Source organism: Amblyomma maculatum, chromosome 1, assembly GCF_055883805.1.
Source record: "Amblyomma maculatum isolate TAMU_Amacu chromosome 1, ASM5588380v1, whole genome shotgun sequence".
Taxonomy (NCBI): Eukaryota; Metazoa; Arthropoda; class Arachnida; order Ixodida; family Ixodidae; genus Amblyomma; species Amblyomma maculatum.
In genome coordinates, this window is record NC_139344.1 from 300,710,775 (window position 1) to 300,723,464 (window position 12,690).

At 47.1% G+C, this 12,690-nt stretch overlaps 1 protein-coding gene across 2 annotated transcripts in view; it reads right to left on the reverse strand.

The window, feature by feature from the left end:
• Nucleotides 1–370: 370 nt before the first annotated feature.
• Eip93F (Ecdysone-induced protein 93F) overlaps nt 371–12,690 on the reverse strand; it is a 48,239-nt gene continuing 35,919 nt past the window's right edge. For both annotated transcript variants that reach the window (XM_084590868.1, XM_084591627.1), the window contains exon 7: nt 371–1,522. In XM_084590868.1, coding sequence (XP_084446994.1) covers nt 971–1,522 — 552 coding nt within the window. In that variant the 3' untranslated portion in view covers nt 371–970. The remainder of the gene's footprint in view (nt 1,523–12,690) is intronic.

Below are 12,690 nucleotides of genomic sequence, written 5' to 3' on the forward strand. Positions count from 1 at the left end.
TTCTCTCCGGTTACCACCGAGGCATCAGTGCAACGCTAAGAAATTCAAATAGCTGAGCGGTACTCTATTCACGTTGCTTTTTATGGCATCTGTTGCTGCTCAGCCAGCTTTCCAGATTGTATATTCAGTCTTTCCCTTAACACGCTCATTTTTACTGATGCATCGAAAGTTTGATCGGGATCTCCCTTTGCAAGCACAGCTGCTATTCAGTAGAAAAAGAATTTGCGACAGCTGCTGCGCATAATGTTTCACCCTCAATCTATTCCATTCATAGCCTCCTCCAAAATCATGACTCGCACTCTGAAAACGAGCTATGCCAGATAAAAAAATTGGCATATTTACTGAAAACAACACAGGAGGACACAAAGTAGGTAAAAAAATCACGTTCTTTTAATTGTCCTCTTAATACACACGGGGATAAACAGGTGGAATGTTCGCCACTGCAAAGCGAATCGTTTGGCCTTTCGCATCTCCTTTTTGTACAGTGGTGTTCGCCAAAGAGATTGAGAAAACCGCCACAAGTCCCTCATGTCGGGATCTCAAAAATACACTGGTATACTTATGTAGATATCCTCGAAGCAAAAAAATGGAAAATCTCTGACAAATCAACAAAACAGTAAACATAAACATGATAAAAAAGCGACAACAAACGCGACGCAGCCACCGCCGTGTAGGTTCGGCGGGGCCAACTCAACAGGCTTTGCACTAAGTCTGGGCGCGCGGTATGGCAGTGCGGTTAAGTCCACTGGCCGCCCAGCCCAAATTATGCGAAAAATACTCTGCGTGGAAAAATAGTCTCTCTCTAAGTACACACCGGGCAGGCACTTGGCAGGGCCGGGCCCTGAGGCACGAGATCCGGAAAGCGCCGTCATCACAGTCGGCCCGAAGAAGAAAATACTCTCTCTCTCTCTCGTTATCATCACAGAGTAGACTAGCTTAGCATGAGGGACGCTTTCCGGCCGGGCGCCGGTCACTTATCCAGCGTGGATTTGATGAGCGCCTCGAGCAGGTTGTCCGGCTGGCGCGGCCTTTTCTTAGGCCTCAGCAGGTGGCGCTCCTTGACCTTATACTCGAGTGTCGAGTGCGGCACGCCAAAATAGGTGCCCGCGCGGTGCACGCTCATTTCACCACGCTGCACAGCACGCACTGCCTGGATCAGGTGGTCGCGGTCGTAGTTGCGGTACCGACCACGCTTGGGTCGCGTGCGTTTCTCCTCCGGTGCTGTGCCCCCTACTGTACTGCCACCCGCTGCCGCCCCAGCCGCTTCCGATGAGGATGAGGACGAGGATGAGCTTGATGATGAGGAAGATGAGGCTGTAGCAGGACCTGCCCGTTGGGCTGCCGGCCGGTACGAGGGCACCTTGAGGATGACGTCAGCAGCCGGGCGGCGCGAGGCGTCCGCCAGCCGCTCCTGCGCCAGCAGCCGGATCAGGTCGGACACAACAGGCAGCGCGGCCGGAGCCTTGGGCTCCTCAGCACCAGAGGCTGGCTGCAGTGCCAGATGCTGGATGCTCGACAGGAACTGCGCGATATTACACACACTCATTGGAACTACTTTAAAACATTAAGGACACAACGTGAAGCACATAAAAGTGAAACTAATCTCAGCGGAAGCACCCCCAGATCAGTTGAAAGCCCCAGATACTTTAAGTAGGGTAATTTTCACCAACTCCCACCATGCTGATTGTATGAAATGCAACCTCACTTTGGAAGCCCATTAGGCTGGGATTAATCATGGCACTATCTGAATTTTCAAGTTGATAGAGGTCCAACTGACAAGCGGTTACTGTCCAGGGACAGTCAAAGTCTCAGATACTGAACAAAAAAAGGCTGTGACTGCTTGGCATGTAAAGGAGAGCAATGAAACAGCAAGTCAGTTAATTAAATACTAGGCGCATAAAAATTGATGGCTGGTACAAAGCTTTTGAGAAGAACCATCACTTCTCATGATCATTTATTATAACATACAGTGACGCACTCCCCATCGTGTCCCAATAGATCAGTGGTGACTGATGGAGGTATTTTGACCTTTCCGTGTATGTGGCGCTTAATGTAAGAAAGCTACTGATGCCATAGTAGAGGCCTCTGGGAATCTTTACAGTGCATCCACATTGTGCCTTTTGTTGCGTTTCACTTCCATCATCATGCCACCACTGGGCACTCCATCATGGTAGGGTAATCAACCAAAAATAGCAACAAACAAAATACCAAGGTCTTCTGCTAGAAGCACTTTCGAGAGGTTTAAGGCGGTCAGACCATTTTGATGCACATTAATCTTGCTCTCCAGAAAATCAGCCATCAGCACTGTGAGAAATCACTGGCAGGTGACTAGTTGCATGCCGTTATGGAACACACGACCTGCCACCCATGATTGGCCCAGCTGGTAAGGCGAGGCCTGTCGGTGTGAGACCTGTAGCGCTCGTCCGATACCATAGCATTACCGTATAAATGCGTGTAAGGGCCGCAACCCCTATTCCCGAAGTAAAAAAATCCCACGCGGGAATAGCTTTCGAAAATGTATGCGCCGAGGAGCTTCCAGATGTCGCCCATGGATGGCACCCGAAGTTGCAGGTCATCATAATATTTCCCCTCTGCCGCGAGCTTCAGCAGTCCATACCGGCATCAGTATCGCTAGCTCCGGCCACCCCGGCTTTGTTTTGCAACTGTCAAAGGCATGTGAGTAGTGGTAGTGTGGTTGGCGAGGTCACATGATTGTGCATGGCTGGATTTTGTCCGTGTGGAAATCCGTGTCTACGGACATTGTATCCCGTAGTTTCAAGGTGACCGGGATTTCAGTTTAGATGGGACTGAAGACTATGACTTGTGGGGTGAACGCACACCAGAGCGCAGCACACCAGCTCTGAGTCGGAAGACTCCACGAGAGACGATTAAACGGTAAATAAACACCGCATATTCACTGACTGGTCTGATTTTACTTGAAGAAAAAAAAAAACTTTTTTTCTTATGTGCGTGTATCGGCCGCAACCCGAAAATTGGCCCTCGAATCTGAAAAAAAAAAAGTGCAACCCTTACATGCGTTCATACGGTATATGGTTGTTGGCTGGGACTGTGCCAACATTAAAGGCCCGTTCACACTTGCAACTGTTTTGATCCAAAAGCAACAGTCGCAGGCTGCTGGAGCACTGCCTGATTTTCTATCCTTGAGACTGCCGATTGCAAACCGATAACCAATAAATGGTGCAGCTGAAGTGAGTTAGCTTTACATCGGGCTTTTTGTTGCTGATGAACAGTGAAGTCTTGTTCTGAACGAGGCCAATTTGTTAATGCGGGTTGCCTTTGCAAGTGTGCACATCAGTTGAGCTGAGCAGCTCCCTGGCCCCATGTGACAGCCGGTTGCCCGCCCATCACAAAGTGTGACTAGGGCTTAAAGCTTATTCTGAATTAGGCGCATTTCCCAACTGATAGGGGTTGAATTAACAAACATTTAGTGGCAAGCCTCGGAGGCCATGTGGAACAGAACCTCCGGCGCCGGCATGTCTTTACCCATTTTTCCATGGTTTTACCTGGTTTTATCTTCTCTCCTCAATTTGGAGGTACGCAGCCTCACAACTATATGCCATTATAACGGGGGCATTTCTTCGACCACGCGAGGGGAGCCAGGACTTTCAGAAGCGATGGTAAGCAGTTGAAATTATCCATGGTGACATCGATTCGCGTTTGAATTAGTGTTTTTTTTTTGTACACAGACTTCTATCGAGCTAGTGCAGTTCAAGTTATATTGGATGGAAAAACAGCGCGACAGACAAACACGACAGCAAAGGTACACAAGACGAGCGCTGTCTTGTTCGTCTGACGCACTGTTTTTCCATCCAATATGTTCCACCAACTCGCCCGTTTGGCCATAGTGTTGAACTTCAAATTATATGAAAATTTGAATAACAAGTTTTCACTGTAATGTATGGTGTCTGCAGTGGTCATCACCTTGCTGTGCACATGCCACTCCTGTTGAAAGGTCCATGGATTAAGCCCGTCAAGTCGTTCCACTGGCTCGCGGAGTAACAAAAATAGTTGATCATGCGTGTACACAACCCTTTTAATTTGGCTCTTGAAACTTGAGTTTTGTGCGAAGGCCCTCAGCAAGCTTGGTGAATTTGATACAAAGTTCAAGAAGAGTTAAAGGGGTCATGGCAGCTAACATTTGAGCATAAACTGATTGTTGCATTTCACTCCTCACACATTAAATTACAAATCCTCGATATTTGAGCTCATTCGGTGCAGTACATAGTTTTAAAATAATTTGTATTATTAATATAAGAATCAGCTTTATGGTCTGGCAACCATCGGCCGCAGATCTCACAATGAGATATTATCCCCATGTCGTCTGCTATTCGCGGTGTTGGCTGCACTCTTGCATGCATGCCATGGATGGTGGTCACTGAGTTTTCTTTTTCTTCAGCAAAACTATTTTATTCACATATTCTCTTTTCTTTGAGAAGCTTTCACTATAATATACGACCTTAGTGATCCTCTGACTTGTTTTGGGCTTCGTCTAGAGAGGCCGAAATCGACGGGCTCATGCTGTATTATTTAGGCATACAATCAGAAGCATATTATTCTTACGTTATGAGAGTTAGCTTGTTTTAGCAACAAGCGCATCAGCATATAAAAAGCCACTTGTCCAACGTCTCCTTCCGCTGTGTACATGCGCTGCGAAAGTGGGGAGGGGTTAGCGTTATGTTCCTGATTGCTGACAAGCTATTGCCGCCGCTCTTTTGGCTTAAAAACTAAGAGTAAATCTCAGAAAAGCATACTTTAACGCGAGAGCATACCTTGTAACATTAGAGGAGCAGACAAAACTTTTGAATGAAGCGGTACCTTTCGACTTGCTGTTATATGCGCGGGTTAGGTAATTATTTTCAGCTGGTAAAGCATTTTTGCAAAACCATGTTCAGTCTGGCCGCGGCCAGCGTATGAAAGCATGTGCCGCCGCCGCCGCTTCAGTCCCGTCATCGCAAAACCCAACGCTATTCGACTGCGCTTCACTGCACGGCCGCACCGAACACTGTCTCCATCTCGTCTTCACCGCAGCCGCGCGCGACTGTGACCGACTCCTGAGCCTCATCTTGCGTTTTTCTAGTGCTTTTCCAGCAAATGACTCGTGAGTGCTTCAATGTAAGCACACACCATTTTGTATTTAGTGTGTGAACCCTAAACTCCAGCAGGAATGCGTCGATTCGCGAATTACGACCGCGCCCCCAGCATGTTTGTTTACATAGCTTTTGCAATGACTTGATGTGTGCTGCTCGTTCGCACGGCATAAAATGCAAGCTGAGCTAGCAATACCAAAACTACCCATTTCTTTTCGCACCGGTTGCACTTTCATTTCTTAACAATCTATAACTGCGCTGCAAGAAGCGCCGTGGATGCTACGTCCCCTGCCTGTGCCGGGTATACACACAAGCGACGCCGAAGATAGGGTCCCATATCGACGCTTCCTGCTCAATGTGCACTCGCTTTGTGATGCAAGCAGTCGTCAATTTGGAGTTGTTACTGCCAGGGCTACACTCAATGGCTAATATTTCTGGTCAATACTAATATTTCACGACTAATATTTCTGGCCAAAGTCATTGCTGATGACAAAGGGGAACATATAAAGTGTAACTTTTTGTTTTCCTTTTTCTAACACTGTTAAGCTACAGACAAGCGCAGCTATTCAGGCCGTTCACTCATCGGGTGTCAAGTTCTCGCTCGCCTCCGATCAGGCCAAAACCGACCGAATGACAGTCCGCTGATCAGTTTCATCAGCGTTGCGGGGCCGCAGAACTTCGCACTACGACGATAGGCGATTGTTGGCCCTGCTGGCGTCGTCTCCTTTGTAACATGCGACAGAACAATGTGTTGATAAGATAAGGAACCTATAACCATGCAGCCCACTTACTGTGACCGTGCCTTATGCTGAAGAAACATGCCTTACTCTACATTGCTTTCGTGCGGTAATATCTTCATCAAGCACTTCTGCATGAGGGACAACCACTGTGTCAATGTCAAAAAAAAAACAAAAAAACGAGAACAGACGTGTCATTTGATACTGCAGCCTGCATTGCAGACGACGCTCCGCCGCGTACCTTCTGTGACGTCACACGATCATTCCAAAATGGCAGTCGCTTTCAGTGGGAGGAGCTTCCCGATTCCGATTTCTATCGCGATTTGTTGTAACATGTGCCGAGAGCTAGGCACTAAAACTTTGCAAGTAGAATCACAGACCTATATATTATTCATAGAAGTATAAAATAGCAATACATCGAACGACCCTGTCATCGCCCCTTTAAGATGGCACTAACATAAAAAAGTGGTTGTGAATGTTTGCTATCTGGGTCAAACACACTTCACTGAACATGCGATGACAAGTTACTAAAATGTTTGTGTCAGTGTTTGTGTAAACACAATTTTTATTACCGAGACAGTAACAAAGTCTTCTGGGCTTGCTACAGAATGGTAGCAGTGAAACAAATGGCTGGACCCCACTGCTTTCATTCAAACCATTGGTTTATGTGACTACTCTCGTTGCGCCATACCGAGTTTGAGAGAGCTGCGGCCATCAGAACTGATATGCCTAGATAGTAGATGGTGCGGTTCCTTGATTGGGCAGTGGTTGATTAGTGACTGGTACTAGTGCGGCACTGACCTTGTACCAGATGCGTGCAATAGTCTGCTAAGGGTGGTGGAAGAAGAGCTCTGGCGGAGAAGAACGCTCAGTATGGGGATGCCTAGCTACGAACATTAGAAGTCGGCCAATGAATGCGCACACTTTCGTGTCAAGGCAAAGTGTCCTTCTAACTTTTGGTGTTGAAATTATCAATACCATGCTTGGATAATGTAATTATCTTGTTCAATCGGAAGCAAATAGATATCGCCTGCAAAAGTTGAAATGATATCGTTTCATGGTGCATCAATATAAGAAAGCTGCTGCTTCAGATGATGCAAATTTTTAGACAGACGGCCGTGTGCTACCAAATTGCAGCACGAATAAGGGAAAGAAGAATTACCGTATTTACTCTATTCTAGCCACCCCTGGAAATCAGAAGGTCGAAAAAAAAAAAAAAAAAAAAAATGTTTACTCGGTTGTAAACTAAATGAAAAAAAAAAAAAAAAAAAAAAAAAAAAAAAAAAAAGGGGGGGGGGGGGGGGGGGGCATTCATTGGGTCTAGAACATGCATTTTGTTGTGCTTGCAACGCTCATGCCCAATGCTCACTCCTCGCCTTCGTTGACATCGCTGTCCTCCTTGTCGCTGGCTGTTTCTTATGGCGCACTGTTCTCGCTCCCGTCCAGTGCGTTTGAGATGCTGCACTTTCAAAAGGCCCGCATAATCAGTTCGGCGGGAATTTGTCCCATGCTGCAGCGACCAGGCTCGACACTTGGCTAAGCAAGTCACGTTTGAGCTGGTGGTCTCGGAGTGTCAGCCAGTCGTTATAATGCTTCCGTAGCCTATCCATAAATGGTTTGTTGATGGCAACGTCGAGCGATTGTAGTTGGATCGTCATACCTCCCGGTATCACCACAATGTCCGTACCGCCATCTGAAAGCAGACTTTATGGCCTCTGTCACGTGGCCATGATAAGAGCCGAGAACCAGGAGTGACTCCTTGAACAACAGCGTTGCCAAACGGTCTTCAGCCAATCTTCAAACCATCCATTCTCATGAGCATGCACAAAGGCATTTTTAGGGAAAAGCAGCTGGAGGAGTCTTCCGTTTAAATATCATGCAGCAGTTTTTGCCTGTCAGCGGTGCAACATAACATCACAATAAAATGTTTCTTCTCGTACCCAGCAGTTCTTAAGGGCCCATGAAAAGCTATTTACTAAAATTATAAAATGCAAGCTAGTTTTAAGCTAGTTTCATTAGCACTGAATATATGGGAGATCGAAAATGATACTCCTCCTCTCCCCCTCAACTCAGACCACGGCGCTGCGCAAGAAAAAAAAGTAAACAAGTCGCTACGGTGCTGCATCACGGCCACATATCTTGGGAGCGTCCAATGAGCGGGCGCACCCAGTAAGTCCATGTGACGGCACATGGGAGGTTTGTGTGCGGAGATGCGTCGCCCCAGTTGCCCGCGAGCAGCGGCCTGAAGCGCTTTTTATATGTTATTTGTAAACTATCGGCTCCACGCAAACCTTTAAAATTTGACTCGAATGCTCACAAAGACTACCACTATGGATTTCTTGCATTAGAATATTACCGCAAGTGGCATTTCATGGGCCCTTTAATTTTACGCGTTTTGTGCCCTTCTCTGTGTACGCTACAAGCACGACACACTGGCACCTACAGGCCCAGCCCCTTCTTCATAGCGAAGAGCTTTTCCTCAGTCGGGGCTAGGTTTTGGCACACAGAAGTCCAGCGTCACAGGCTGAACCCGAAATACTTCATGAAGCGAGTAACCCAGCCCCTGCTGGCCTTAAATTGGGTCTGCGCGACGCCTCTAGCGTATTGCATTGTATTCGGTTTTTCAGCACATAAGCAACTCAGGCTATCATGCGCCAGGAACATGGGATGTACGGGACGCTGCCCGGATCCCCTCGTTTTCTGCTAACAGGGTTACTTTCCGCTTAAACGACGCCTCGTAATGAAAGCGTCGTTGTCTTCTTGTCACTGTACTGTGGGTGACTGCACTAATCTAACGCAGCTTCTGGGTACACCAGCGAAACGGAACGTTTGCAAAAAATGGCGATCGAAACGGTGTATCCGCTTATGGATGGATCCGGCTCAAAACGGCTTGCCGATACCGATGGCAATGCGCCTGGCTATCGTTCATTGAGCTGCTTCGTTTCGGTTTTGGAGAAGTAGGTTTCGGTTTGGAGTTTTTTTTTGCGTTTTGAGTCCGATTGTAACGCGCATGTATTTAGAACGATTATTCTCGGAAATAAATGTGTGCATTAGAATCGTGCAAATACGGTAACTCAGGAGATGAACTGCAAGAATGATTGGTGACCTAGACAGGAAAAGTAGGAAGGTAGGATTGAAAATCAATATGCAGAAGACTAAGGTAATGTTCAACAACCTCGGGAAGGAACAGAAGTTTATGTTAGGTAGCGAAGCACTGGAAGTAGTAGGCGAATATGTCTACTTAGGACAAGTACTAACTGCAGATCCGGACCATGAAAAGGAAATAGCAAGAAGAATAAGATTGGGATGGAGCGCATTTGGCAAGCACTCTCAGATTATGACTAGCAGCTTACCGATATCGCTCAAGAGGAAAGTATACAACAGTTGCATCTTACCTGTACTCACCTATGGGGCTGAAATGTGGAGGCTAACCAAGAGGGTTCTACTTAAGTTGAGGACAATGCAGAGGGCTATGGAGCAAAAAATGGTAGGGGCAACATTAAGAGATAGGAAGCGTGCAGAGTGGGTAAGAGAAATAACTTAAGTTACCGACATTCTAGTGGAAATTAAGAAGAAGAAATGGGCATGGGCTGGACATGTAGTGCGAAGAGAGGATAACCGATGGTCGCTTAGGGTAACAAACTGGATTCCAAGGGAAGGAAAGCGTAACAGGGGGCGGCAGAAAGTAAGGTGGGTGGATGAGATTAAGAAGTTCGCAGGGGTCAAGTGGATGCAGCTAGCACAGAACCGGGTTAATTGGAGAAAGTCGCATATGTAGTACTGGAAACCTCACACTGAAAAAGCGAGCTGCAAATGAATGAAACTCACCTCCAACACACACTTTTCATGTGGACGTGGACTACGAATTTCTCATAGATATTTGAGGGCGTTGCTTCACTGAACTTATTCTCGCCTACTGCACAGGGGCTTGACTTACAACTTGAGACTCCGCTATAAAATTGTCGTTTTCAAAATACTTATCAACATCTTGACCATTAGAAAGCCACCTAATAGCACGCAGTGAAATATTCGTTCAGCCGATGACTGCGGTGAATCGAGACCCCTCAGTCGGACTGAGGAAGCAGAAAAGAAAAACTGGTGACGGACCCTGCTGCAGGATTTTGACTCTCAAGGCAGTGCTGCCACTTGCACCCATATGTCTGGCAGCCCCAGGGCAGATCTGATATGCGCAGTGTTCCTGGAGGGCTGCCCACCATGCGAAAGTTTCTTTTTCAAACGCATTCCCACTCACAGCAGAATTGAGGGAGTCTTGTTAGCTGTCCCCGGTGCATTACAACTGGAAGCCAAGCGCACTCTTTTCCCCTTTGTTTCAATACAAAGCATATGTTCGTGTGCAGTGTCAAACTCTTGAAACGAAGCGCTCACACGTGGAGGGTGGGGCGGACGAAACTCGCTCCCAGAATGAGTAGGTGGATTTCTTTGCTTTCTTTTCAACTTTTTTTTGCAACACACATGTAGTGCGTGCATACAGAAAAAGACACAAAAGCGGTCGTAAAATGGCCCGTTCTAACGCGCAGACACTGTTGGACAGCAGACCTACACCAGCTTCTTCCACTGCCTCACAAGAGAAGCGAACACCTGCTTCTTGCGCAGGCCGCGCATGCGGAGATGCCACTTTTTCTAACGCAGTTTCAGCGCCTGTAGCCCAGACAACAATCTGCATGGCACATACGTCGGCCACCGCAGATTGGTTTCTTGAATATGGACGGCAAACACATGCACTTTCTAACAATGCGGCTACTGCAGAGAGCTGCGCGCAGAAGGCATCACGGCAGAAAGGGGAAAGGGATGGAAACGGGTAATTTGGCAGCGGCATCATCGACAATACAGCCCCCCGTAGAGTGGCACTTGACGGTAAGTGCTTCCATAAGCTCGATGAAGGCCGCAAACAGGAACAACACCAGGAGTAAAAAAAATAGACAGCCCGTGTTGTGCATTCTATGCAGAGGACCAAATGGCACCCGAAAAGCTGAGCACACTTCACATATGTATTTGCTGTTTTATTTGCATATACAGTGAAAGCTCATTAATTTGAACCTCGTTAATTCGAATTACATTTGGTCCAGCCAAGCTCCATAGAGGTCTGTGTATAAAAAAGCGCGTTAATTCGAACTATGCGCCGCCGCATCTGGGTAGCTTGGTACACAGCATGCAGAAAAAAAAAAGCGAAAAGAGAGGCAACGCACATCTGAAACAGGGACAGAAGATGGAAGCAGGTACTAAAACAAGGGAAGAATAGGTAAAGCCGAAACGGCGCGGCGGCCGGCGGCGCCGGAGGGTAGGGGTTGGTGGCCCCGGTGGCGGCTGCGTATACTCTCTCTTCTGCGCAACCTGCGAAACGCACAACTAAATGCTCGTTAATTCAAACCCTAATAATTCGAAAATACGGGCAAGTACTGTCGGCGCGGTCCCAGCCAACGCGCATGAAAGGCTATGACTTCAGACGGGCCTTTTTTTTTTCCCCCCGATTCGTCCATCTTTCCACCTATCAGTCGTCAACGGAAGTTCTAGCATTGTTCGTTTGAAAAGACATTTGCTGCTATCGCGCATTTCAATGACTCGAGTGGCAGTATACGGCGCCCGCCGCAATCGCCCATGCCTGACAAGGCAAACATACTGAAAACGAGGCTTGCACAGCCGCGCAAGCGCTGGAACTCTGCCAAGTTCGCTTCCCCCCCCCTTGCTAGAGATAAGGTCAGAAGGTAAACACACCGTGATGTTATCACTACGCTTCGCAGCATTTGGCATGGTGGTGCGAAACGGAGGGAAGCACTAAGGACTGAAGTTTTTTTTTTTTTTTTCCCATTCTTAAGCAAAAATCGAAGGAGGGTGGGTTCATTATGAGAGCGGGTTGTTATGCGAGCGAATCCGGTACATTTACCATAATGCAAATAGTTCTTGTCAGTTTTTTCGAGGCCATTCAATAATTAGAACATCGGATAATTCAAACTAATAAACTAATAATAATAACCCGGTGGCAAGTAATACAGTAGAACCCCTTTATAGTAAAGCCACTGGGACCAGCAAAAATCTTTACTATACCAGGGTCTTTACAATATCAGTGGTTGGTGATAACATGGTCCCGAAGTTGCCGTTCGGTAACTAAATCGCTACTTAATGAACACGTCTTGTTGCTTATGAAAAAAACAGTCTCAAATACCTTCCATCCCTCCCTCTCATTGTCTCTTCGTCCCATTTTTTTAGTTATAAGGTTTTTTGTTTACATCATGTGGAAGTACTCAAGCATGAGGGCAATGTGGCTGTAAATACAGCTGAGTTTGATTTCATGTGAAAACCAAAGCGCTGCATCAACACGGCGTAATCTTCTGTTTCTGTCAGTAAAGGTGGGTTCACACGACGGACCGAATAGTGAAGCGATTGGTCACGTGACCTCTGATCCGGGGTCCGCCCATCCGCGGCGAGCATTCACACGGTGGGAGAGAGCAGCAGACGACAGAGTGGACTTACTCTTGCTCCCAGAGCACTGCGCGAGAGGTGAGCCTTGTTCTGGCGCACTGTTATCGAGGGTAGCCTACTATGGATGATGCGTGGACGGTGGGTGAATGCACGGGGTGCGGCGGTCTGCAGCTACTGCTGCTGCGCCGTTTTGCCTAAGTATTGTTGTGGTGACTGTTCCGCTCGATGTGGTATATACAGTCGAACCTCGATGTAACGAACCTCAATGTAACAAAATTCACGATGTAACGCATTTTTTTCATTTCCCAATCACTTCCCCATTGAAAACCATGTATTTTTTTTCACAATTTAACGAAGTAATTTTGTACCGCACTTTCGATGTAACAAAGTCCTTGCGCATCGCATGC